Consider the following 23467-nt stretch of genomic DNA (forward strand, 5'->3'; position numbering starts at 1 on the left):
GCCACCCAGCATGTGAAGTGAACGCCTAGAGGCCTGCCAGCATCACTGCGGCCCTTCCCTGGCCTGCCGCAGCAGACATAGTAACGTGGAGCTGGTGGCAAGGCCCCTAGGTTATTTACGGGCAATAAAAAAAAAAATACATGAGAGGGGCTGAAGTATCATAGAAACACTGTGGCGTATCTGAGAAGGACGATGGGTTAGTTGCCAAGAAAGAAGAAGGACAAACAACTATAGTTTCCTCCTGTGTTCTGGCACAGAGTGTAACTTGCCCAGAGTTACAGGCCAGTAGAGGACCAAGCTGGCCTCCAACCCAGGATTGGGTTCTTCAGAGCGCATGCGTGTTCTGCTGCATTATGCTAACTCATGTAAACATCGCCTCTTTGGGAATATTAGGATATCATGGCACACTTATTCAACAGTAACCTCAAAAGCTACTTTGCACACACAGGAGAATTCGCAGCATGACTGAAATGCAATTTCTTATCCATACTGTGAGCAGGAATAAACCATCATAATCAGAGGTTGGAACTGGTAGCCTTGTACAGTTCTAAGTATTAGCCTTTTCCCGTGTGTGGTAGTCAGACTGAATATCAGTGTCACAGCTTTACCAATATCGTCTGATTTGTTGCCATGCCATGTTTTTGCCTCAGGGTTCATGGCAGAGATGAAGAAGATTTGGTGATTCTCAGCTTAGTGCATGTCCTGGAATAAGGCACAACTCATACTATAGTATAATGACGAAAAGCATACCGAGATCATGTGCAGCGATACGGGGAAAGGAGAGCATAGGGAACTGCATTCCACATAGTATTCCCGGGAGGATTTGTGCAGAAAAGTTAAACAGTTAGTTTAAAATGACCGAAAATTCAATTGCTTAGCGTTACCTCAGAGTATTTGTAGTTAAAAGTAGGAGAGTTTTCTAAAGGTCCCAGGTACTCTTCTATTTTAGCAAAAGGTGCTTTTTTGTTGTTGTTGTTTATTTATTTTATTTTATTTTTTTTAACATAAAAGGTGCTTTTTACACTTCTTATGCTGTAAAAGGATCCAGGTAGTTGAGAAAGTCCTTTTTTCCATTTCTTTGAAAAGTAATCTTGGAGTTAGAGGGTGCTATTGGCTCCAACGATCGGTGTAATTCCAGTAAATCATCTGGTATGGATTATAATAAAATGCCAAGTGTATTACCAATAACCAGAAGAAACTTCTAAGACTTTTCAATGATTATTATCAATAATCTGAGACTACTTGCATTGCCTGAATCTACCTGACAGCATACCTCCATGTGGCAATTTCAGCTAATAGATTATATTTCTACTTTCAGTTGCTATGAAGTCCCCCAAACTCCGCATTTGTTGTTGGTGGGGCTTTAATGTATATGCTCTTCTAACGATCGTGGGAATATGAAACAGAATGGTTATTCACTTGATTAATCTTTATTGCAGGTGAGAGGATAAAATGTACTTTATAAAATACTTGATTAAATGTACCTGTTTCTTGGCATACATCTTTAGATGTTTAATTATAATTTTTATGTGTTGGAGCCAACATGTTCCTGTAGAAATACAGCTCAAGATTTAATACCGGGCAACAGTGGAAAATGGGATTCAGTATGAAAATATTTGCTTTATGTAAACCTTTTTTATGAATGTAGCTAATGCATAAGTGAAGTCAAGCTGTAAAAACAATTAGCTGGGAAAATACCAAGTAAATTTTTTATATTCCAGTGAATATCTGTTAACTACACATTATTGTTGTCATTAAACTATATGCAAATGTACAAGTGGATTCACTTAGATTTGGGTAAAAAAGATAAAGTACTAGGAGTATGCAGTGCGTATAATTACTGTTTGCATCTCCAAACAAAGCACATTAATCTTTCTGCAATGCTGCTGATGTAATGTCTCCATGTTGCTTCTGGGAGTATTTGAAGTGGGCAAGCATCCAAAGTTGATAGTTAATTCTGATCAGCAAAGGCTAACTTGAGTAGACGTCTGGGTTGGACATTGTAACAAAGCAAGCAATTTCTAAAGCTCTTGGAAGATTCCGGTGCAAACTCTATCATGCATTTATTTGAATCTCTTATTCTAGACATTACAAAATTAGTTTATCCGCACAGGGTGTGAAACCCCTTCTAAATTTATGGTTTGTTATGTTTGTATTTTTATAAAAATTCAAACTTCTCAAAACCATCTACTTTGGGGCTTAAGCTAATGAAGAAACAGAAACATTTAAAATATTTTCTAGAACCAGTCTCAGGAACCATTTTGTTGCTGGGAAGGATTTGAGAGATTTTCTTCACCAGTGGTCTTGAAAGAACATTCTCAGACAGCTCTTAATCAAAAATGATCTGTTGATGGAATTGAATAATGAGAATCTTCTTACAACTCAAAGAAATAATAAGCCATATTTTCCATAATTTTCTTAAGCTAAGGATCTGCTGTTAGACTACTAGCATGCAGTATTTAGTGAGTACGTATTAAAATTTTAAATTGTATTCCTTAAAAACATTTTACAAAAGCTTTTGAAGTGCAAAGTGCACTCCAAGTGCACATACACATATATATTTGAAAATTGCTCCTAAGTAAATGCACAGATATGTTATGATATTGCATGAAAAATACTATAATTTCCCCCTTATTTGCCACTTGAATCAGATTGAGAAAGTTGATACAGACAAAATCTTTCATATTACTGATGAGTCTTAGAGAAAATAAGTCCTCTTACCCAAACAGCTTATAGATTGAGTAGATGGGGCTTAAATCCAATTGATCTTAATGTAATCTAAAGATCTTTTCCTCTGTTCACTCTCTGAGTGTTTATTTAAGTTTATCAAGCTTGTAAAAGTACTTGATAAACATTTTTAATTGTATTTCTTAAAATGTTAAGTAATCTTTATTATATTCAAGATAAAAAGCTTTTAGCAGATTAAACAATAACCTGCGGGAATACACAGACTCTTAACTAAGGCAGCCTGTCTCCAAGTGTGTTTTGTAGAATACACATGCGAGTTCGCTACAAAGGGGGTTTCATTACCAAAAATATTTAGGAAACACTGTATAGTGTTTTTCCCTCTTGAAGACAGGACAGTTCAGACAACATAAAGCCTATGAGAAGGCAGGTTCATTAACCTTAAAGCTATGTTAATAGATACCTTGCAAATTAATTATATATCCACTGTGAGAAGTTAGAAAAGGGATGACTAAAGTCTGAGGAAGGAAAATGAATGTAGAAATAGATTAATTAGAAAACAGAAGAATAATAGAAAAATATGCAGAATCCAATATCTTGTTTTTAGAACCAATAAAATATTTAAATATGTAGCCTAATCAAGGCATGCAATTCTGAGTTTAAAGCACAGATGTGCAAAACATGGTCTGAGATGGGGGAACACTGCAGATGCACAAGAAATGAAGATTCTCATAAAGGGCTACTGTGTTTAACTCATGGAAGACGATTTCAGAACCTTGGATGGATGGGATGCTTTTGTAGGAAACTATAAATGATCAAAACTGATCTCAAAAGGAGAAAATAAAGAACCGGTTGCTCTAGATGTAAAAGGATAAGTATTGGAATAGCTAACTGCCACCCCTCGCCCAGCACCCTGAAGGAAAAGCACCTGACCTCGGTGGTTTCACAGGGGAATCTTACTGAACCTTCGGAAAACTGGAAACAGATTATTCTGGGCAACCAAAAATAACCTTGGTGTCTAGCTCAGCAATGTGAGTTTGAGATAACAGCAAAGGATAGAGCTTCAGATCAATATTATTTGTAGAATATCAATGGAAAAATCTTAATTGAAATATTGGCAGACAGAATTTGGCGGTACATTGAAAGAAGAACCACCGTAACCAAGTGGGATTTATCCTAGGAATGTAAAATTGTTTCACGATTAGAAAATACGTTAATAAAATTCACCTTATTAAGAGATGAAAAGTAAAAATTGTCAACTACACAGATGCTGAAAAGACATAAAAAATCCATTCTCAACTTAGAAAATCCAATACATTATGAATAACTGAATATTACTTTAACACTGTGAACTGTGTACTCTGTAGATGCACCCACACATACTCTCCCTGTCTCTCTCTCACACACACACACACGCACGCACGCACGCACACACACACACACACACACACACACACACACACGACCATCCCTTCTTTTTTTTTTTTTTTGACCGCACCACGAGGCATGCGGGATCTTAGTTCCCCGACCAGGGATCGGGCCCACGTCCTCTGCAGTGGAAGCATGGAGTCTTACCCACTGGACCGCCAGGGAAGTCCCATCCCATCCCATCTTAACCCACCTCAACTGCCAGCGTTATGCTTAATGAGGGCACACTAGCCACATTCCCATTAAAGTAAAAAACAGGACCATCCGTTATCAACTGCTGTTTGGTATTCAGTTGGAGGTATGAACCCACGCAATTAGGGAAAATAAAAGGAATGAAATGTGGAAAGAAATAGGAAGAAGTATCATTTTTTTGCGCATCAGTTGTGATTAACTGGAAAATTGCAAGAGAACTAAAAACTTGTTAGAGGCAGGCAGGAGAATTCAATAAGGCAGATGGGACCAAGTTAACATTCAGGAATGAAAAGTCTTCGTATTCACAAGCAAGGGAAGGGAAGGAGACCCCTGTAAGGAGGTGCCCTCTGTCTTCAGCGTCCATAAAAAATCACCAAGGCTGTTTGGGAATCATGTTGATTCCTGGACTCGCCCAAAGAGTCTGATTGTCAGCCTTGACTCTGCGTTTTCACAGGTGTTCCTAGACCCCTCCAGGAGGACTCTGATGGTTTTTGTGTGGGACCCACACTCTGAGAAATGCTGCCCTGAGGACCCCACCCCCATTCCTGTACCGTCACTCCTCACTGGGCTGCCCGTGGTGCCAGCCATTTACCTGTCTCAGACAGTTTGCTGTGGTACCTGGAGGGACACAGCGACAGCACACCCTGGCAAGAGAGCCCCCAGCTTCCTCTGCCGGGGACCCTTCTTTACTGTCCCAAGTTCTAGCACTGGGCGTCGGCCACCACATGAGAGGCACGCCTGGCTGCTCCTGCTACACGCCCGCCGTCCAGTGGGGTGGCAGGAAATAGGGGGTGTCCTCTGTTACCTGTGCTTAGGGAAAACACTGAGCAGAGGTTCAGGGCGGTTGCAGCCTTTACTGACTTGCCAGGTTCTGCAGGGCTGCATTTCCCTGGAGTTTATCACTCTTTTCTCAGCAGTCCTGTGCTTACCAGTGCTTCCCTGCTTGAATGATCACTCATCCTTAGCAGAACTGTAACTGGTTAAGTCCAGCTCCTCTGACTCTGTACTTGTACCCAGGAAGCTACAGAAAAATGTAACTGTGCTGACTGGTCCCGTCTTGAAATAATGAACACGGCCCTTAGGTGGCTTTCAGCACTGCTGGCAGTTCCCTGTATTCTTCTGGGCAATTCAGGTTCCTGTGTTCACAGATGACTTGTCTAGACTATGCAGTGGCCTGCCAGCCCCCCTCTTCTTGCCTTTGGGCAAACAGCAGTGAGAGACTTTTAAGTAATAAGTCCGACTGTGTCACTTCCCTGCTTAAAGCCCTCCGATGGCTTCCATCACGTGTGGGATTAAGTTGTGACTAGTTTTCTGCCCCTCACCCCTTGACTCACTTCTTCCAGGTATAAGAACACTTGATGTTTCTCAAAAAATGCCCCATATGTTACCACCCCAGGGCCTTTGTACTTGCTATCTCATTTGCTAGGAACACTTCTTCCTCCGGGCATCCCCTTACCTAGAATTCTTACTCCAACCACCTCTTTATTCAAATGTCACATCCTAAAAGAGGTTCTCTGTTCTGCTTTACTTTTCTTCCTAGCCCATCTTACTAGTTGATACTGTTTGATTGATTGGTTGATTGATTGTCTCCTGAGGCCTGTCTACCATCCCTAGGGATTAAAGCAGTCCCTGGCATGAATTAGGTCCTTAATAAATATTTTTTGAATAATTTAATCCACATACGCCCACCAACCCCCACCCCTGGCAATCAAACAAGGGCAGGAAGAAGACGAGGTTATTAATTTCTGAGTGTTCAGAAGGGAGGGATGACTTTTATTCCCTCTCCCTTGCACTCCCCCAATTTGGCAGGCTAATTTCTGGGAGTCTGCCAAGAATGTAAATAGGAACAGGTGACATCACCTAGGAAGACTGTCTTGTCTATGAGAAACAGAAGTTTGAACCTTAGGGAGTATGAACATTTTTTTTTTAAAAAATTGGTTTTTGTTGAGGTAAAACTCACAGTCACATAAAATTCACCATTTTAACTACTTTAAAGTGTACAGTTCAGTACACTGAATCACTACACATTCACAGTGCTGTACAACCGTCACCACTATCTAATTCCAGAACATTTCATCATGCCCATAAGAATCCCCCGACCCCTGAACAGTTCCTCCCCACTTTCCCTCTTCCCAGCCCCTGGCAACCACTAATCTACTTTCTGTCTGGTGGAGTTGCCTATTCCGGACATTTCATCTGAATGCAATCATACAATATGTAGACTCTGTGTCTAGCTTTCCCTTAGTGTAATGTTTTCAGCGTTCGCGCACATTGTATCATGTATCCGTGCTTCACTCCTTTGCATGGCTCCTCAGTACTCCATTGTTTGGATATACTGCATTTTGTTTCCTGATTCATCAGTTGGGTGGCCCTTTGGGTTCTCTCTCCTTTATGGCTGTCACGCATAATGCTGCTATGAACACTTGCGTGCCCATTTTTGTTTACACACCTTCAAAACTTTCTCTTCAGTTTTGCTGGGTCAGATGGTAATTCTGTGTTTAACTTTTAAGGAACAGCAGCGGCTGCACAGCTGTAAGCATCCTAGTGGGTGTGCAGTGGTGTGTCATTGTGGTTTTGACTTGCAGTTCCCTCATGGGAACGTTAGCGTTTAAGCACGGGTGCCCGAAAGGTGGGTTACTAGAGGAGGCAGAGCGTGAGAGAGAGCAGTGGTGCTGCCAACAGCTCGGTCTCCTGGGCTTACGGTGCCCCAGCTTTCTCTTTGGAACTGATGTGACCACTGATCTAAGGTTGGCTTAAATTGCCTTGATGTTCCAAGTCTATCATGACCTCTCCAAAGTTTATAGTTAGTAGCTCTGCAGTTTAAAGTGCTCATTTATCCAGTTCATTCAGACGCAGCATAGTGTAGGGGTTAAGCCCATAGCCTCTGGAGTGAGACTGTTCGGTTCAGACGCTGGCTCAAGTGGGGTGGCCTTGGACAAATAAGTGAACACCTCTGTTCCTCATTTCCATGCGTGTGAAGTGAAGTTGAGGTTGTTACTGTGACTGAAAGAGATGAGTATGCACAGAGCTTCAGATAGTGGCTGGCACATGGTGAGTTCTGTGTGTCGGCTGTAATCATGATGATGGTGATGGTGGCGATGATGATTTATCTAGATATCCATTTAGGGAAAGGGCAAGAATAGTTTTATGCTGGATCCAAGTTTGGGATCGAGGGTGGTAATTGTGTGTTTATAAAGTGGTGCTCGTTGATAGCATGCTCTGATTTCCATAGTCCTGTTGTGATACTGGCGTCAGTGACACAGTACAAACCATTGACTCTTGTGGCTCGTAGTCTGTATTCCACAAGTCATTCCACTAATTCATCAAATTTACATTTTGAGCGCAGGTTTACTTTTGTTTGGACAGGGACTAGACTGACTTCAATAAAATATTTTCTTTTGTTTATATACCAGTATAACCATATTATTTTTAAAATTTTGAAATTATGAAAGAATATATCATTTATAATTCCATCACTTCAAAACACCCTATCCCAGCCTTTAGTGCATATCTTTCTATATTTTCCCTTATGCATCTTAAACATAATTATAATTCTACAAATAGAATAGAATATCCTTACATCTCTTTTAAAGCTTATTTTCAGCCGTCCTGTGAATCTTTTCTGATAGATCCTAATTTTTGAAATTTCTCAAGACTAAACATTCAGATCCCATAAAAGATATAGCTTCAAAATTTATAGATGTGAATAGAGAAAGAACTCTCTCCTATCTAGACGTTTTATATACATACAAGCTTGAAAATGTGCCAAGGACTATTTTATAGCTTTATGATAAAACCTATTATTTTTCAATAGCAAGAAAAAGAATGCTTAGCTCTGCCAAAACATGTACAAAGAGTCAAAATAATCAGCAGGGCATTTGATTTCTAAGTTTTGGCCTTTATAGTTCTTTAAACATAAATTCTGCAAATATTTTACAGATAAGTAAACTGAGATAGAAAGATTAAGTGACATTTCTGTTTTCAGTCAATGTTAGAAGTAAACACAGAAATCCACAGCCTCTCCTTATTAGATCAGAAGATAACACGTTCATATATTTAAGACATAAACCTGTAGAGGAGACATGAACGCTTAAGCTGGGCTGAGATTTATGATAATGCTATCAAATGAAATGAGGCAATTATTTTTCAATTTTTAAAAGTTCTAATGTTATTTGGAATATGTCTTTCTCACCTTGTAAAAATGATACTTAGGAAGGTGGAGATGATGGAGAAGGCAGGCACAGAATGGTAGGGAGGATTTTAGTTGTTTAGAAAGATAAACACAAAATGAGTCCACAAAGAGGGCATTAATGAGGTAGATTTAGGGAGAATGGCAAGGATCTATGGTATGGAAAGTTGTTATAACTGACAAGTCAAATATAAGAATAAGAATACACATATTCTTGTAGGAATACTATGGAAGAATGTAAAATCTTCCCTTTGCTCAAAAACCAAAACAAAACTGTATAAGGAATGTCAAGTATTAATTCAAAGGAGCCAAATATCATTCTTTCTTTATTCTTGTAGTGACTTGTGAAGTCTTGAAGACAGGCCAAATCTAAAGACTTTTTTGAGATCTAAAGAAAGGGAAACTTTTATTTTCTTTTATTTGAAATTTTGTTTGTTTTTTATAAAAGTTGCGGTGGACAGAGGGCAAAGAGGAATGGGGGAAAAAAAAGCGGTCTTAACAAACAGCCTTTATAAAACTTACACTGTCAGGCAGTGTGGCACATGAGCCCATTTTTTTGACCTTTCGCTCCTGCCTGTTTGTGTCCCTGCTTGGCTTGACGTACCCTAAAAACATAGAGTTTCACTGTGGAGGTCTGTTTGTTCAGCACCTACTCGGTAAGGCACCTCTGAAGTCTGTTCGTGGACCTTATTAGGTTAGAAAGAACCCTTGCATTAGCTTCTCTGGCCCGCCAAGGACATAGCTAGTTTAATAAACGTATATGAAGAAAAATAGAAGAAGATAAAGCAGATTTTCGGGAAACTACTTAAGAGTTTCCTAAGCTCTGAAGTTAGGCAGACTTGAGTTTGACGCCCAGCAACTTTTTGGGGGAGATTTGCTACCTCTCAGTGTGACCATGGGGGCATGTGTCTCACCAGGCTGCCATGAGGATTAAATGAGAAAGAGATGTAAGAAACCTAACCGTGGTGCTATAAGGAACGTGTGCAGTCCTTTGCTTGCATGGGGTGTGAAACAGTCATCAAGTCGCAGCAGCCACATTGTAGGCTGTGCTGACCTGAGGAGCAGGTGTCTCAGCCTTTAGTGTGCAAACCCACCAATAAAACCTGTGCAACTGAAGACTCTTGTTCCATCCTCAGAGGCTGATTCAGCAGGTCAGGGTTAGAACACAGGAATCTGCGTTTGTAACAGGCCCTAGAGATGACTCCTACGAAATCGGGATCACAAATATACTTCGGAGGCTGAGGGTAGAAGCCGTTTGACCTTGAAATTTTAATAGCCTGGATGGGTGAGTTTTCATGGCTCATCTTTTTTTTTTTTTTTTTTTTTTTTTTGCGGTACGCGGGCCTCTCACTGCTGTGGCCTCTCCCGTTGCGGAGCACAGGCTCCGGACGCGCAGGCTCAGCGGCCATGGCTCATGGGCCCAGCCGCTCCGCGGCATGTGGGATCTTCCCGGACCGGGGTACGAACCCGTGTCCCCTGCATCGGCAGGCGGACTCTCAACCACTGCACCACCAGGGAAGCCCCATGGCTCATCTTTTAACAGTAAAAGATAGGGATCTAAGCACTGATCATAAAATTCTAATTGAGGAAAATCATTCAAGAACAGCAGTGTAAGATTAGGTAAGTATGTATGTGCTAATTTGTGGAAATAAGTGCATCACTTATTAGAAGCACTTTACCAGAAATAAATAAATAAAAATAGAAAAAGGAACTCCATTAAATAGAGCCTATCAACCTTTCAAGTTAGTAAACTTTGAGCTTCTTTACCAAGGGAAATGAATACTTAGAGACCAGGACCTACACGAAAAGAATTCTTCATCTTCTCTCCTGTAATTCAATCTGGGAGCCATTAATGAGAGTGCTCTGGTTAATCTTAATTGTCATGATGATATGAGGAGATGTGATATATAAGGTATTCAAACCACGTGGGGTAGATTATTAAGAATCATTGTTAAGTAAGAGGATGGAATGAAACTGGAATGAAACAAGTCAGGCGTCGGGTCTTGGTATTTCCTGCTGTTAGTGCTAGAATATTTTACTTTTTATGTTAAAAATGCAACATACCTAATTTTCCCTCTGATATTTGTACAGTATAATATATATGTACATACGTATCCACATCAGGCACATGCACGTACATAGAGCCATATTTGATGCCCCAAAAGGAAGAGGCCCCAAGGGCTCTTTAGTGTGCAATTAATATTTTGGTCTGAAAATCAGCAGATTGTTTCAGTATGGTTATGTGTTATGACATCATATTCCAGTAAAGTTATAATGAACAGAAATTTTGTTTGTCTCTGTGGCAAACCGAAATGAGTTTTGTAATTGTCAGCAGGCCTTAGTGATTATAGTGGCGCCCACTCCCTCCACCATAGTTAAAGGTCTGTTAGCATTCCAGTTGTGGACCTCTATTTTCAGAAGTGTATAATTAATTGTAAACATTTGCTCTGTGGGGAAAGCTTGCCATGTGGGATCTCAGTCCAGAAGTAAATTTCTGATTTCAGGTTGTCTGTTTTGAAGTTTTAGAGTGAAACCAGTTAAAAATAGGCATAAAGTTCTGTGGAGGTGGGAAAACTGAATTTTGTGGGAAACAAAATGAAAATAACCTGCATTGATGATATTAGTCTGTCAGAATTTCTGCATTAAAGGGATCTAAAATAAAATAGGTAATAGGAAATTGTGTACTTCAGTGCATCACTAGTTACTGCAGTCAAAGAGCAAAAAAGATGGTGGTTTTAATGCTTTTTAGTCTCTGCACGTTAAAAATATCTTTTACTATAAGTGATTATTTTTCTTCCTTTAACTTTTTTATATTTGCCAATTAAAAATGGGAACATATGACATACAGTAAAAACACGTTTTTTTTTTTTTTTTTTGCGGTACGCGGGCCTTGCGGCCTCTCCCGTTTCGGAGCACAGGCTCCGGACGCGCAGGCTCAGCAGCCATGGCTCACGGGCCCAGCCGCTCCGCGGCACGTGGGATCCTCCCGGACCGGGGCACGAACCCGCGTCCCCTGCATCGGCAGGCGGACCCCCAACCACTGCGCCACCAGGGAAGCCCAAAACACGTTTAAAGTATTTTATCTTAATAGAAAACTGTGGGCCAAGAAAATTGACTTTAAAAATTTAAAACAGTGACTTTTTCTTTTTTTTCATACTCACTCTGGATTTCTCCACAACATTTGACATTGTTGATTATCCCTTCCCCTGACATTGTGTTATAATTTCTTTTCTAACTCTGACCCTCTTTCATCTCCTTCTCTGCTGTCTATTATTTCCCCTGCCTTTTGATCGTGGGCATTAGTCAGATCCCAGCCTTAGGCTGTCTTTTTTGGTTCTTTTACACTTACCCTTTCCAGGTGCTTATCCACTCAACATGGTTTCAATTATTACCTCCCAAATCTGCATCTTCAGTACCGATGTACATTTCTAGTCCTTCACCTTCAGTAAACCTTCACTGATTAGTCCCATCTGCCTGTGAATTCTTACAGAGTGGGCTCTATGCAGTTTATCTCAGGTTGAATATAGAGCTCTGCCACTTGGATGTCCAATAATCATCTACAACTTTAGTAAGACCTCGACTGGCTTCTCTTTGCTTGAAAAGAGACGCTTTGCAGCACAGGAGTGATTTTTAACTTAATTTTTTAGTGTTGCAGTTATACACCCAACATTCCATCAAAATCGAATCTGTTAGTTTTGCTAACTTGCCCAGTCCAGTGGTCACAGTTCTCAGTCAGCATTTCACTGGACGTGTGAGCAGCATCTGACACGACTGACTCCTCCCTCCTGCTAGATATACTTCTCCCATTTGGCTTTCAGGAAGGGCACTCTGCTTGCTTGGTTTTCCTCCTGTCAGTCACGCCCTCCCACAGAGTTCTCACTGTCTTGTGGCTTTAAATTTCACCGACATATTGATGATACCCAAATTCTCTCTCCGCCTTGGACCTCTTTCCTGGAGTCCAGACTTATGAATCTGCCTGTCTTCTTTGACATCTTCATTTGGATGTCTAACAGACTGAATAATTTAACATCTCCACCCCAGAGCTGTTGATCCCAACAAACCCATTCCTTTCGCAGTCTTCACCAACTCAACACACGGGTGCTCCACCGTCTGACATTGCTCATGTCAGAAACCCTGGGGTCTTCCTCGACGCCTCTCTCATATTCCATGGCTAGTCCTTGGGTAAACCCATCTTCTCCACTTTTGAAATTCATCCAGAATCCAAGGACTTCTCATTACTTCCGAAGCTGCTACCCTAGTTCAGGTTTCTGTATTATTGCAGTAGCCTCTTAACAGATCTCCTTGCTCCTGTCATCATTCCCCTACAGTCTGTTTTCAACATAATAGTCAGATGATCCTTCCAATCAATGGAAGTCAGATTATGTTGCTTCTCTCTTTAAAATCTGGCCATTTGGGGCTTCCCTGGTGGCGCAGTGGTTGAGAGTCCGCCTGCCGATGCAGGGGACACGGGTTCGTACCCCGGTCCGGGAAGATCCCACATGCCGCGGAGCGGCTGGGCCCGTGAGCCATGGCCGCTGAGCCTGCGCGTCCGGAGCCTGTGCTCCGCGACGGGAGAGGCCACAGCAGTGAGAGGCCCGCGCACCGCAAAAAAAAAAAAAAAAAATCTGGCCATTTCATTCCGGGTAAAAGTCAGATCCTTACAGTAATTTCTAAGGAAGGCCCCATGGAACCTGGCCACCTCTTCCCATCTCTTAGCTTTCCTTCCTTTACTCCCTTGATGCTAACCAGGTGGGAATCCTCTGAATTACTTGAACACGTGTCTGTGTGGTTTCCTTCCTCATTTATATCTGGCCTTTACACAATTGTCATCTTCTCAATGAGACACTCACTGGCCACTGTCTAACCCCCTCCCCGTCCCACCCCACCTGACATTTCTGAACCTTTCCTTCTTTTTCTATTCAACGTGTAGTTCTAACATACTAGATACTCTACATATTTATCTTATCTGTTGTCTGTCTTCTCCACTCTAATGTGTGTTTTTGTTCACTGTGATACTCCCCCATCATAAGATGGTGCTCCATAAATAATGGTTAAATTAGTGGATTTTATTGCATATCCTCTTAATTTCTCCTAAGTTTGTTCTTTCTTCTTACAGCCCCCTTTATCCCCTCATGTCTGCATGATTGCAGCTTTCTAGTCACGCATCCTTACCTCAGTCACATTAAACACAAACCTGCTAAAAATTTTCACCTTAAATACAATTTATTGTGATTCTTTCTGCTTAAGAATTGGCTTAAACTCTCCACTCTTTCTTACGTTGACTCTGATCTCCTTATTACTTTGCAAAGTACTTATTACTTTGCAGTAGGAGCTCCATCCTACTACTGTTCTTCCCACGTCTAATCATAATTATCTTCTGCTAAAAGCACAGTAATCTGCGTGTTGTCACCTAAATGGTCTTGCTTGTCGCTCACCTCTGTGGCAGGTCCCAGTCCTTCAGCACCAGACCATTTGGCTCACTTCTGTCAAAATGTGACTGAAAACTTCTTGCCAGGAAGTCTTCTGTGATATAATTAAATAATTTTTACAATATTTATGTTTAATGTTTTCTAAAATATGTTTTTCATGGAGATCAGCATATATACTTTATTATCGATAGATATATTGACTCACATTTTATCTTTTCTAAATACATTCGAGAGGTTAAATCTTTACTGGGGGGACTTCCCTGGTGGCGCAGCGGTTAAGACTCTGAGCTCCCAGTGCAGGGGGCCCAGGTTCGATCCCTGGTCAGGGAACCAAATCCCACATGCGTGCCGCAGCTAAGGAGCCTGCCAGCCACAACTGAGGAGCCCACCTGCCGCAACTAAGACGCTGAGCAACCAAATAAGTAAATAAACGAACAAAAAAAATTTTATTGGGGTTAATAAGAGGGTATAGTGCATTCTATGGTTGGTGTCATTTTAAAGAAAATAAATCTTACTAATGACTATAGAGTGATTTTTTTGTTTTTGGCTGCGTTGGGTCTTTGTTGCTGTGCACGGGCTTTCTCATGTTGCGTTGAGCAGGGGCTACTCTTTGTTGCAGTGCGCGGGCTTCTCATCGCGGTGGCTTCTCTTCTTGCCGAGCACGGGCTCTAGGCGTGCAGCAGTAGTTGTGGCTCGCGGGCCCTAGGGCGCGGGCTCAGTGGTTGTGGCGCACGGGCTTAGTTGCTCCACAGCATGTGTGATCTTCCCAGACCAGGAATTGAACCCATGTCCCCTGCATTGGCAGGTGGATTCTTAACCACTGAGCCACCAGGGAAGTCCCTACAGAGTGATTTTATTGAGCTAACAGTAATATTTTTATTTTCTTACTTTAGGTATCATTGCCCAATGCCCAAGATCTTTTATGTTCAGCTGACTGTAGGAAATAATGAATTTTTTGGGGAAGGAAAGACTCGACAAGCTGCTAGACACAATGCCGCAATGAAAGCCCTCCAAGCACTGCAGAATGAACCTATTCCGGAAAAGTCAGCTCAGGTGGGTCACTGCTGCATGTGGCAGCCTGTTTCTTATAGTTGCCTAAGGAGATTACTGAGAAGACAAACAAATGCTTTTTTACAAATAAGGGAAATCTCTGCTGATAGGAGGGACCACCAGAGTAGCGATCTGCTATGATTTGCTCCTCAGCTAACCTGTGTGCTATATTAGACTCTTGTGTTCCTGCTGGGATGACCTTACCTTTGAGCACTTTGGTTCATCCGGTGGAGTTTCCAGGCAAGGGAGGATTTGGGAATGTGAGCAAGGATGAGAAATAATATTCATTTACCTTGCATCGAATGCTACGGTTTATTGAGCATGGATTACATTGTATTAATTAATCTAGAATCAAGGAGTTTAAAGTGGAGGAGATCTTTATGAACTTTTTAGTCCTACTTTATTTTACCAGAGAGGTTATTGAGGCTGATCTTCAGTAATTTCACTCGTTCCCATGGCTTCAGCTACTTTCTCTGTTGACTTCAAAATTGTATCTCCAGCCCAGGCGTGTCTAATAAGTCACCTTCTCAGCGAGTTCTGCACTTAGTTATTTGAAACTGTGCGGTTCAGCCTGTACAGTACAGCTGTACAGTTTCCCTTTCCTCAAGCCTGTTGTTCTTCCCCCTTTGAGATTTGTCTTAGTTAATGACAGACTTAGAATTTTTGTCCTTGTACACTTTCATTATGACCCTTATCTGTTTGCTTATCTGTTTTCCCACTAAGTCATAAGCTTCTTGACAGCAGGAATACTGTCTCTCGATCTCTTTAATGCTTATACTGTGTTCAGTATATGTGAGGCCCTCCAGAAGTAAGTGTTAAATAGGTGAATAAGTAAATTGGCACAGAGCTCCGAAATCCTGGTTTGCATCCTGCACTCTTTCTGCAACTTAGTCTCCATAGAAGATTAAATATCATATACCAGTGGAGGTAGTGTGTGTGTGTGTGTGTGTGTGTGTGTGTGTGTGTGTGTGTGTGTGTGTAATGGAGGTCTCTAAAGAGAACTGGGTCTGAGGATACAGGATAAACTCAAATTAGTGAATGGTTGAGTAAGAGATTTCCACACTCAGCATTTATCCTTCTACTTTGAGGAAAAAAACGAAAACCAAATCACAAGAAGCCTCACAGCAAAGCCCTCGACTATGGTGGTTACATAGAAATCCACAAGATGCAGTTTCTGGTTTCCTGTTTCCTGTTGTATTTTAGATAGGTTCTCTTGATTGTTAAATACATGTAAAGTTTGTTACAAAGTGAAGATTCAATGTCATCCTATTTTTTGTGATTTAGAATGGTGAATCAGGAAAAGAAATGGATGATGACAAAGATGCAAATAAGTCTGAGATCAGCTTAGTGTTTGAAATTGCTCTGAAGCGAAATATGCCCGTCAGCTTTGAGGTATGTGTTCAGCAGAGATCTCCCATTTTCCCCTCCTTGCTCCTTATTATTTTAAATAAACAAACAAATAAGATTGACAAATAAAATTTCAGTATCCTGAAAGAATTAATGTGCTTCCTGACGTTTGAACTCTCTATCATGAAATGATACAAGCCCTGAGAAAACAGAACTTATGGATTCCTGCTGATTCTCTTTGCCTTTTCTGTATTAAGCCATTTGTGTACATGATATTTCACGTTTCATCATAAAATTTATCTGCTGAGTTTAAGATAATTTGTAGTAACCTATAAGACTTGGTGTTTTTGATAAGATCACATTGAAAATATTCAGTATAGTTAATATTTAGTGACATGTATATATTAATATCTAATTTCTTCTAAATTTATGGAGGCCAAAATATGTTTAAATTTAACCTTTACTAATAAGTCACCAAGAAGTAATTAAGCAGCTCTTTAGTTTACAGCTAGATAAATGTCACAAAATATTTTCAAAATTGTGTGACATTTAAAAGAGAAAAAATGTTAAATTGTTATAATACCTCCTTTATTAAGAGGTCACTAATTTTGCAACTCAAATGTCTAGAAAATAGGCCAAACCCAGGAAATAAGCTGAAACAGTTGATGAGTATCTATCTTCCTTCAAATTATGTGATGTTTACCAACTAGAAAGCTCCCACATTTTACTCTCACTGGCAGGATCTACTTACCTCGACTGGGAACCTGTTTGCTTCTTAGACACAGTCCTAACAAGTTGGGTTATCTGATTTCTCAGTCCATAGAGATTAAAGGCAGCAAAATGAGGAAAGCAGGAAGAGAATGTACTTGAGGGCCTGTTGGTCCCAGCAAGAAATGATAGGGAAAATATGGAAAACCTATCAAAAGTAATTGCATATAACTCAAAAGTCATTGGAAGATGGGGCCTTTTAAAGGCTACAGTGAAGAGGAACAGTTTTAAAAAGTCTTAGATGTCCTTAGAGACATCAATATAGTATAGTATAGAATATCTGATGTTCATAATGATGATCTAATGTGAACAATAAAAGGTTAAATATTTAGTCAGTAAAGTATATATGTATATATTTTAATTGAGGAAGATGTCCATCAAAGTGGTTAAACAGTTTTGGTGTTTCAACTTGTAAACTTAAATTACTTGGAAAGTATGCTTATCATAAATTCCTTATCCCCAATAATATTGGATTATTGAGATATTGTATGTTTTCCTAATTGGTGTCCAATATTAGAAGACAGATTTTTAATATAATGTTCAATGGTAAACTATTTAAATAGGGTATTTTTGTTTTTTTTAGGTCAGACTTTTGAAGGAGACTATAAAGCGCTCAGGTTTTGGAAGGCATTTTTCCTCCAAAAACTGGTATAGTTTAAAAAGAGCACATTAATTCAGGATTTAGGAACATTTGTAGCAGACAGATTCATAATCTGTTACTCTAGAAAGTTAGGTATTTCTATGGCATATCTACTTACCTATTTAAGGTCATGTCATAAACATTCCTTTTTGTAATCAGTCGTTGTTGAGGTCTCCATCAAAATTAGATTATTTTTCATACATAACCTGTTTTTGAGAGGCTTCCACATGCAGGATGCTTTATGGGTTATAAAACTCCTGGCACTCCAGTAACTTACTCTTACAGAGGAGAAAGATATGTACACAGTTATATGCAAATTATCATTCTGGATGGCTTGTGTACCTAATGTAATATGGTATGTTTTATGTTCTCAATTTTCTGTTCCATAAGAAACAGGGTAACCATAATTAGAATTGCCTGTTTTAAGCTAGTAAAACACAATTTTGACCATGAATTGAATGTGTTTATTTAGATTTCTGTTTTTTCAAATTCAGTTCCTTTAGGCATCGTAAGTATCATCAATGAATAGCCCCTGTATAATGACTTCGTAATAGCCTTATTGAAGGAATCTATGATTTTGGCATAATTCTTAATAATTTCAATCCTGATTATGATATGAACATTAAGAAAGATTCATGCCATAAGAACACATCTTAAGTGCCTGTACTGAATATTTTACTTACATTCAATAGGTTATTAAAGAAAGTGGACCACCACATATGAAAAGCTTTGTTACTCGGGTGTCAGTGGGAGAGTTCTCTGCAGAAGGAGAGGGAAATAGCAAAAAACTATCCAAGAAACGTGCTGCAACCACTGTCCTGCAGGAGCTTAAGAAACTTCCACCTCTTCCTGTGGTTGAAAAGCCAAAACTGTTTTTTAAAAAACGCCCTAAAACAATAGTAAAGGTAAGTATATGCTTCTGAATGGTAGTTTTACTATGTAAACGTTATAGTATCTGTAGCTAAAAGTTTTTTCATAGGCCAGGCACTTAAACCTGTGGGTTATAAACAGTCCCAAAATCAGGGTTGGACATGTATCTATAAATGAATAACAATTCTGTTTTGCTTTTAGACACTTGTATACCTGTGTTTGTTCATGAAATAATAATACCTTAAATAGTTATAGTTTTTTATGGTTTAAAAAATACTTTCCCATTCATGATTACCTTTGGTAAAATTCTCATCATGATTCTGTAAGGCAGGTGTTACCCCTCATTTTACAAATAAGGTTTTATGAGACATATTCAAAGAATTTGCTCACTTGTATTCACCTGTTGTGTGCAGCAGCCTGAACTACTGATCTGTAACCCAGTGTTCTTTCTGCAGACCACACTGCTGTATGGTGACTGCTTAGGATTTCAGGACATGGGGGTTGGATGCAGAGTCATAATCATATGAGTAATCCTCACACTGATGACAGCAGAAGCAGCCAGTAAATAGAAAGCGCTCAGTGCGCCAGACACGGTCCCAGCACTTCACATGCTTTATCTCATTTAATCCCCATAGCAGCCCTAGGAGGTCAGCGGGGCGATTTGGTTTCTATTCTTTCAGGCATGAATACCGTGTCAAAGAGAGCACACAGCTTTTCAAGGTGTTGTAACTCTTTCTTTTACTGAATCAGATTTTATTTACGTTAACCAAAAAAAAAAAAAAAAAAAAAAAGGCAGAGGTCAGAGGAGTGAGATGAATTAGCACTTAGCACAGAACGGTGCCTGCAGACACCCAGCGTGTGTGCCGTGAATGGAGCGAGAGCTCTGCTCCCAGAGAAGGCCTTACACTGCCAGCGCATGAGCGGCTAGCTCAGCCTCGCGTATTTAGCAGACTTCTTCAGAGCATCAAGGGTGACGGAAGTGAACTACATTTTATCTTTGATGGATTTCTTTTGTTTAGATCCTGCAGTGGTACAATTGAAATATTTCTGTAGGTTTTAGATTTTTGTACCTTTGCTTTATTTAAAAATACATGCAGACGTATTTACATAAATACACAAATACCTGTATAAACAACTACATAAATACTTGTTCTTTTTACTGAATACTGTCATTACTTCACTGAGAGGCTGTAGATTATGCAATTCCTGAAATAGCATTCTACGTTGTGCTGCAAGGTAGACTAAAAATAAACGCCAAATAGATCCACTCCTCATGAGTCACAGTGGTTTTGAGGACTGGCTTTCATTTATATGCTCTAACCACATGGTCAGGGAGTAGGATATGGTTGTTAAGAAAATGGCCATCAGAGTCAGAAAATGACCTTGGAGTGTGAATCCTTGTGACCTGAGCAAGTTACCTAACTTTTCACTTCTCTATTTATAAAGTAGGAATAATAATTGAACTTGCTTCACAGGATTGTTATGTGTTACTTGAAATAATACATAGAATGCATTAGTCATTATTATTAAATATTTATTAACAATACAAATAATAAGTACTCAATAAATATTAGCTATTGTTATTTTGTATCTAATTCTATTCACATTTTATATGTGCATGAATGTATCCATGGTCTGTTTTCCTAAATCTTTATACGTATAAAATCTATAGCTTCTCCATGATGGAAGAACAGTGCTCTGCATCAGAATGGCAGTGCAAAACTGGTCACATTAACCTCCACCTAATCTATTAAACTAAATCTGATCTTAATAAATTAAGAATAATAAGCCTTTAGTCTAGAAAAGATCTATCACTTTTTATAGTAGAATATAAATATAACTCTTGTTACTTTTAACCATAGCCATTAAAAGCAAGAGTATTGTTTAAATGTTATTCCACAAACGGGGGGGGGAGAAACGTTTTGAATTTTAAAAATAATTTGCTACCACCTCCAGTATATAAGCATGTTATTCTAGAACTTTCTTCCTATCCACCATTTAGATCTCAGCTTAAACTTGACTTCTTCAGGGATGCCTTCTCTGATCCTCCCCAGTCCCAGATTTGGTTCGCCCCCTGCAATTTTCCTCACATACATCACACTTGGAGTTTCTTGTACCATATCTGTCTTATGTTAAAGTCTGTAGATATTCTCTGAAATGTAAGGTTATTTTGAGAAAGCAGCATGCATACAATGAGTTGGAATCTAGAGAATTTTGAGTACGATCAGACCTTCCACTTACTGGGCCAGTAAGTGGATCAGCTTGGACGGTGTCTTGGTTTTCAGCATTTTAGTCACTTCCCTAAATGTCTTCTACATCTAGGGTCTACCGTTCCTTATTATGCAATAGAAGTAGAGAAAATAGCTGTTGATGATTTACCTTGATTTTATTTAGAATAATGAAATTATCACATTGTCTCATTTGATCCTCTTAATCGCTCTGTGCTGTAGATATTATCCCCATTTTACAGATGAGGTTCTTGGTGTTTAAGAAACTTCCCTAAGATCACAGAGCAGAGTCAGGTTTCAGGTCCAGTCACATCTGATGCCAGTGCCCATTTGAAACTGGTTGGTTGTGAACTCCTTTTGGATTTTAATTTACTCTACAGAGTCACCTTGTTAAAATGTAATACTGCCCTGATGGTGTCTTTGGGTTTAGATTCTGTTCTTTAATGTAGCTTCTCTTCTATAAGATGAGGCCTCAAAGAAGGTTTTCTGATGTTGGAGATAAAGTTTTCTGAATAAGACTGTCCCTACTGGTTTGTAGAATGATAATCTAAGACTAGCTATCCAAGGAATAACTTCATTTTCAAGGGTGCTAGTAGTTAATTTCAGTCAAGGGAAGAAACCAGCCATTCTTAATGTTCTCAGAACTCCATTATTCTCTGATTGGATTTATGCATCTGGTTCTTTGTCATTGGAATCTGTATCAACAACATCTTTGGAACCTACAGACATTCTTATAAAATAGGCAAATTAAACAGGAATAAAGACAACATACCGTTGGAAGCACATGTTTATGTGACCATCTTCATGGACATCTTCTAGTGCGAGACCCAAGAGCTTCCCTTTACCTTTTCATTGGCATTTCAATCTTAGACTTACGGGTTATTATCTGTATTTGTCTTTTCTCATCAGTCCTTCTATACTTCTATTACAATATATATTTTTTTCATTTTCTTGGTATGTAAGTAGAAGTAGAAACCAATATTTTATCAAAAGCTAAAATTTTCCTTTTCTTTCTTCTCCCCCTCTACCCAACTATTGCAGTATCGAAGTTCTCAGTCTTTTCCCTCTCTTACTCTCTCCCAGGCTGCTCTTCATACTTCTAGGGCTTCAATTCAGTCCTTATATAGATGATTCCCAAATATTCTTCTGTGCTCGACACTGCCTATTGGGCCTCTCACTTAATAGTTCACAGGCCCCTGAAACTCTGTCCAAAACTCATCGTGTTCCCTCCTGAACCTCTTCCTCCTCCTGCATATTCCTTATCATAGTGATGGGCATCCCCATCCAGCTGCTGAAACAGAATCCTGGGAGTCATTTTTAACATCTCTCCACCTCCTTGTATAGAGTCAATCATCAAACCCTATTGATTCCATCACTTAAATATTTCCTAAGTTGGTCCATTTCTTTCCATTCCCTGCCACCCTTTTTATCCAACTCACAGTCATGTCTTGCCAGAACTACTACAGTAGGTTTTTAATTGGCCTTCTTCCTACAAGTACTTTTGACATCAAAAGATCTTTCTAAAAGGGTTGTCTTTTAGAAATACTGATCAGATCATGTCATGCCTCTACTTAAAATCTTTTAGTAATTTCTCATTGTTCTTTGAGTAAAACCCCAAATCCCCAAAACATAATTTAAAGGACCTTGCAGGATCTGACTTAGAGGCTGTACCTGCAGCACCAAGCTAGATAGGTCGAGACTCAACAACTACAGGAAAAGCTAAGACTATATAGTGGCTCTTCTGTGAGTTTAGTGTAACATATATAAACTGTAACTTAGTGATTACCCTTGTCGCTAATACCTGTTTTAGAGTAAATTTTCACAGGTGGATATAAAGTGCTGACCATATGACATGCAAACCTTTATTTCTAGGAATAATATATGAAGAAAGTTAGTTTGCATGCAGAAAAAAATATTTGATTTGCAAAGGTTTATTTTTTGTTTGTTTTTAAACCTTTTAGAAGCCACTAAAAAGGCTATACATAAAAAGAAAGCTTTTATCAAGTTTTATTCATAAACATTACCTTATATAAAGTTAAAAATAGAGTGCCTTCTAAAAGGTTTATATAGGATGTGTATGTAAGTTAAAAAGCATACTAAGTAAGAGTAAGTAAAACCTACCACCCAGCTTGAATATAGAACATTTCTCAGTAAGGTTGAAGCTATCTGTATACCCTCTTCTGTCACATCCTGATACCACCTCCCTTAGGTAACCTGCCATCATTAGTTTTGTGTTTAATGTTTCCTAATCTTACAGTTTTACTACATTTGTTTTTCTGGAAAATGGTATTTGGTTGGTTTCTAAAATAGCTTTATTGGGGTGTAATTGACATACAGTGAACTGTACATATTTAAAGCATACTATTTGATATGATTTGGTATATGTATACACTTGTGAAACCTTGACCACAGTCAAGACAATGAACCTATCCATTGCTCCCCAAAGTTTCCTCATTCCTCTTTGGAATCCCCCCACCTTCAATTCCCAAGCAACTACTCTTTTTTTGACTGGCTTCATTCACTCGGTATAATAATTTAGAAATTCATCCATGTTGTTACAGCTGTTAATTGTTGGTTCTGTTTTGTTGCTAAGTAGTATTACATTGAATGGATATACCATAATTTGTTTATCCATTCACTC

General features: G+C 39.3%; 1 protein-coding gene across 18 annotated transcripts in view; it reads left to right on the forward strand.

Annotated features, from left to right (window-relative positions):
* STAU2 (staufen double-stranded RNA binding protein 2) overlaps nucleotides 1-23467 on the forward strand; it is a 305285-nt gene that overhangs the window by 94217 nt on the left and 187601 nt on the right. For all 18 annotated transcript variants that reach the window (XM_079901619.1, XM_079901618.1, XM_079901620.1 and 15 more), the window contains 3 exons: nucleotides 14817-14976; nucleotides 16258-16365; nucleotides 18421-18633. In XM_079901619.1, coding sequence (XP_079757745.1) covers nucleotides 14817-14976; nucleotides 16258-16365; nucleotides 18421-18633 — 481 coding nt within the window. The remainder of the gene's footprint in view (nucleotides 1-14816; nucleotides 14977-16257; nucleotides 16366-18420; nucleotides 18634-23467) is intronic.

Source organism: Stenella coeruleoalba (assembly GCF_951394435.1).
Source record: "Stenella coeruleoalba genome assembly, chromosome: 17".
In the NCBI taxonomy this organism is placed as follows: Eukaryota; Metazoa; Chordata; class Mammalia; order Artiodactyla; family Delphinidae; genus Stenella; species Stenella coeruleoalba.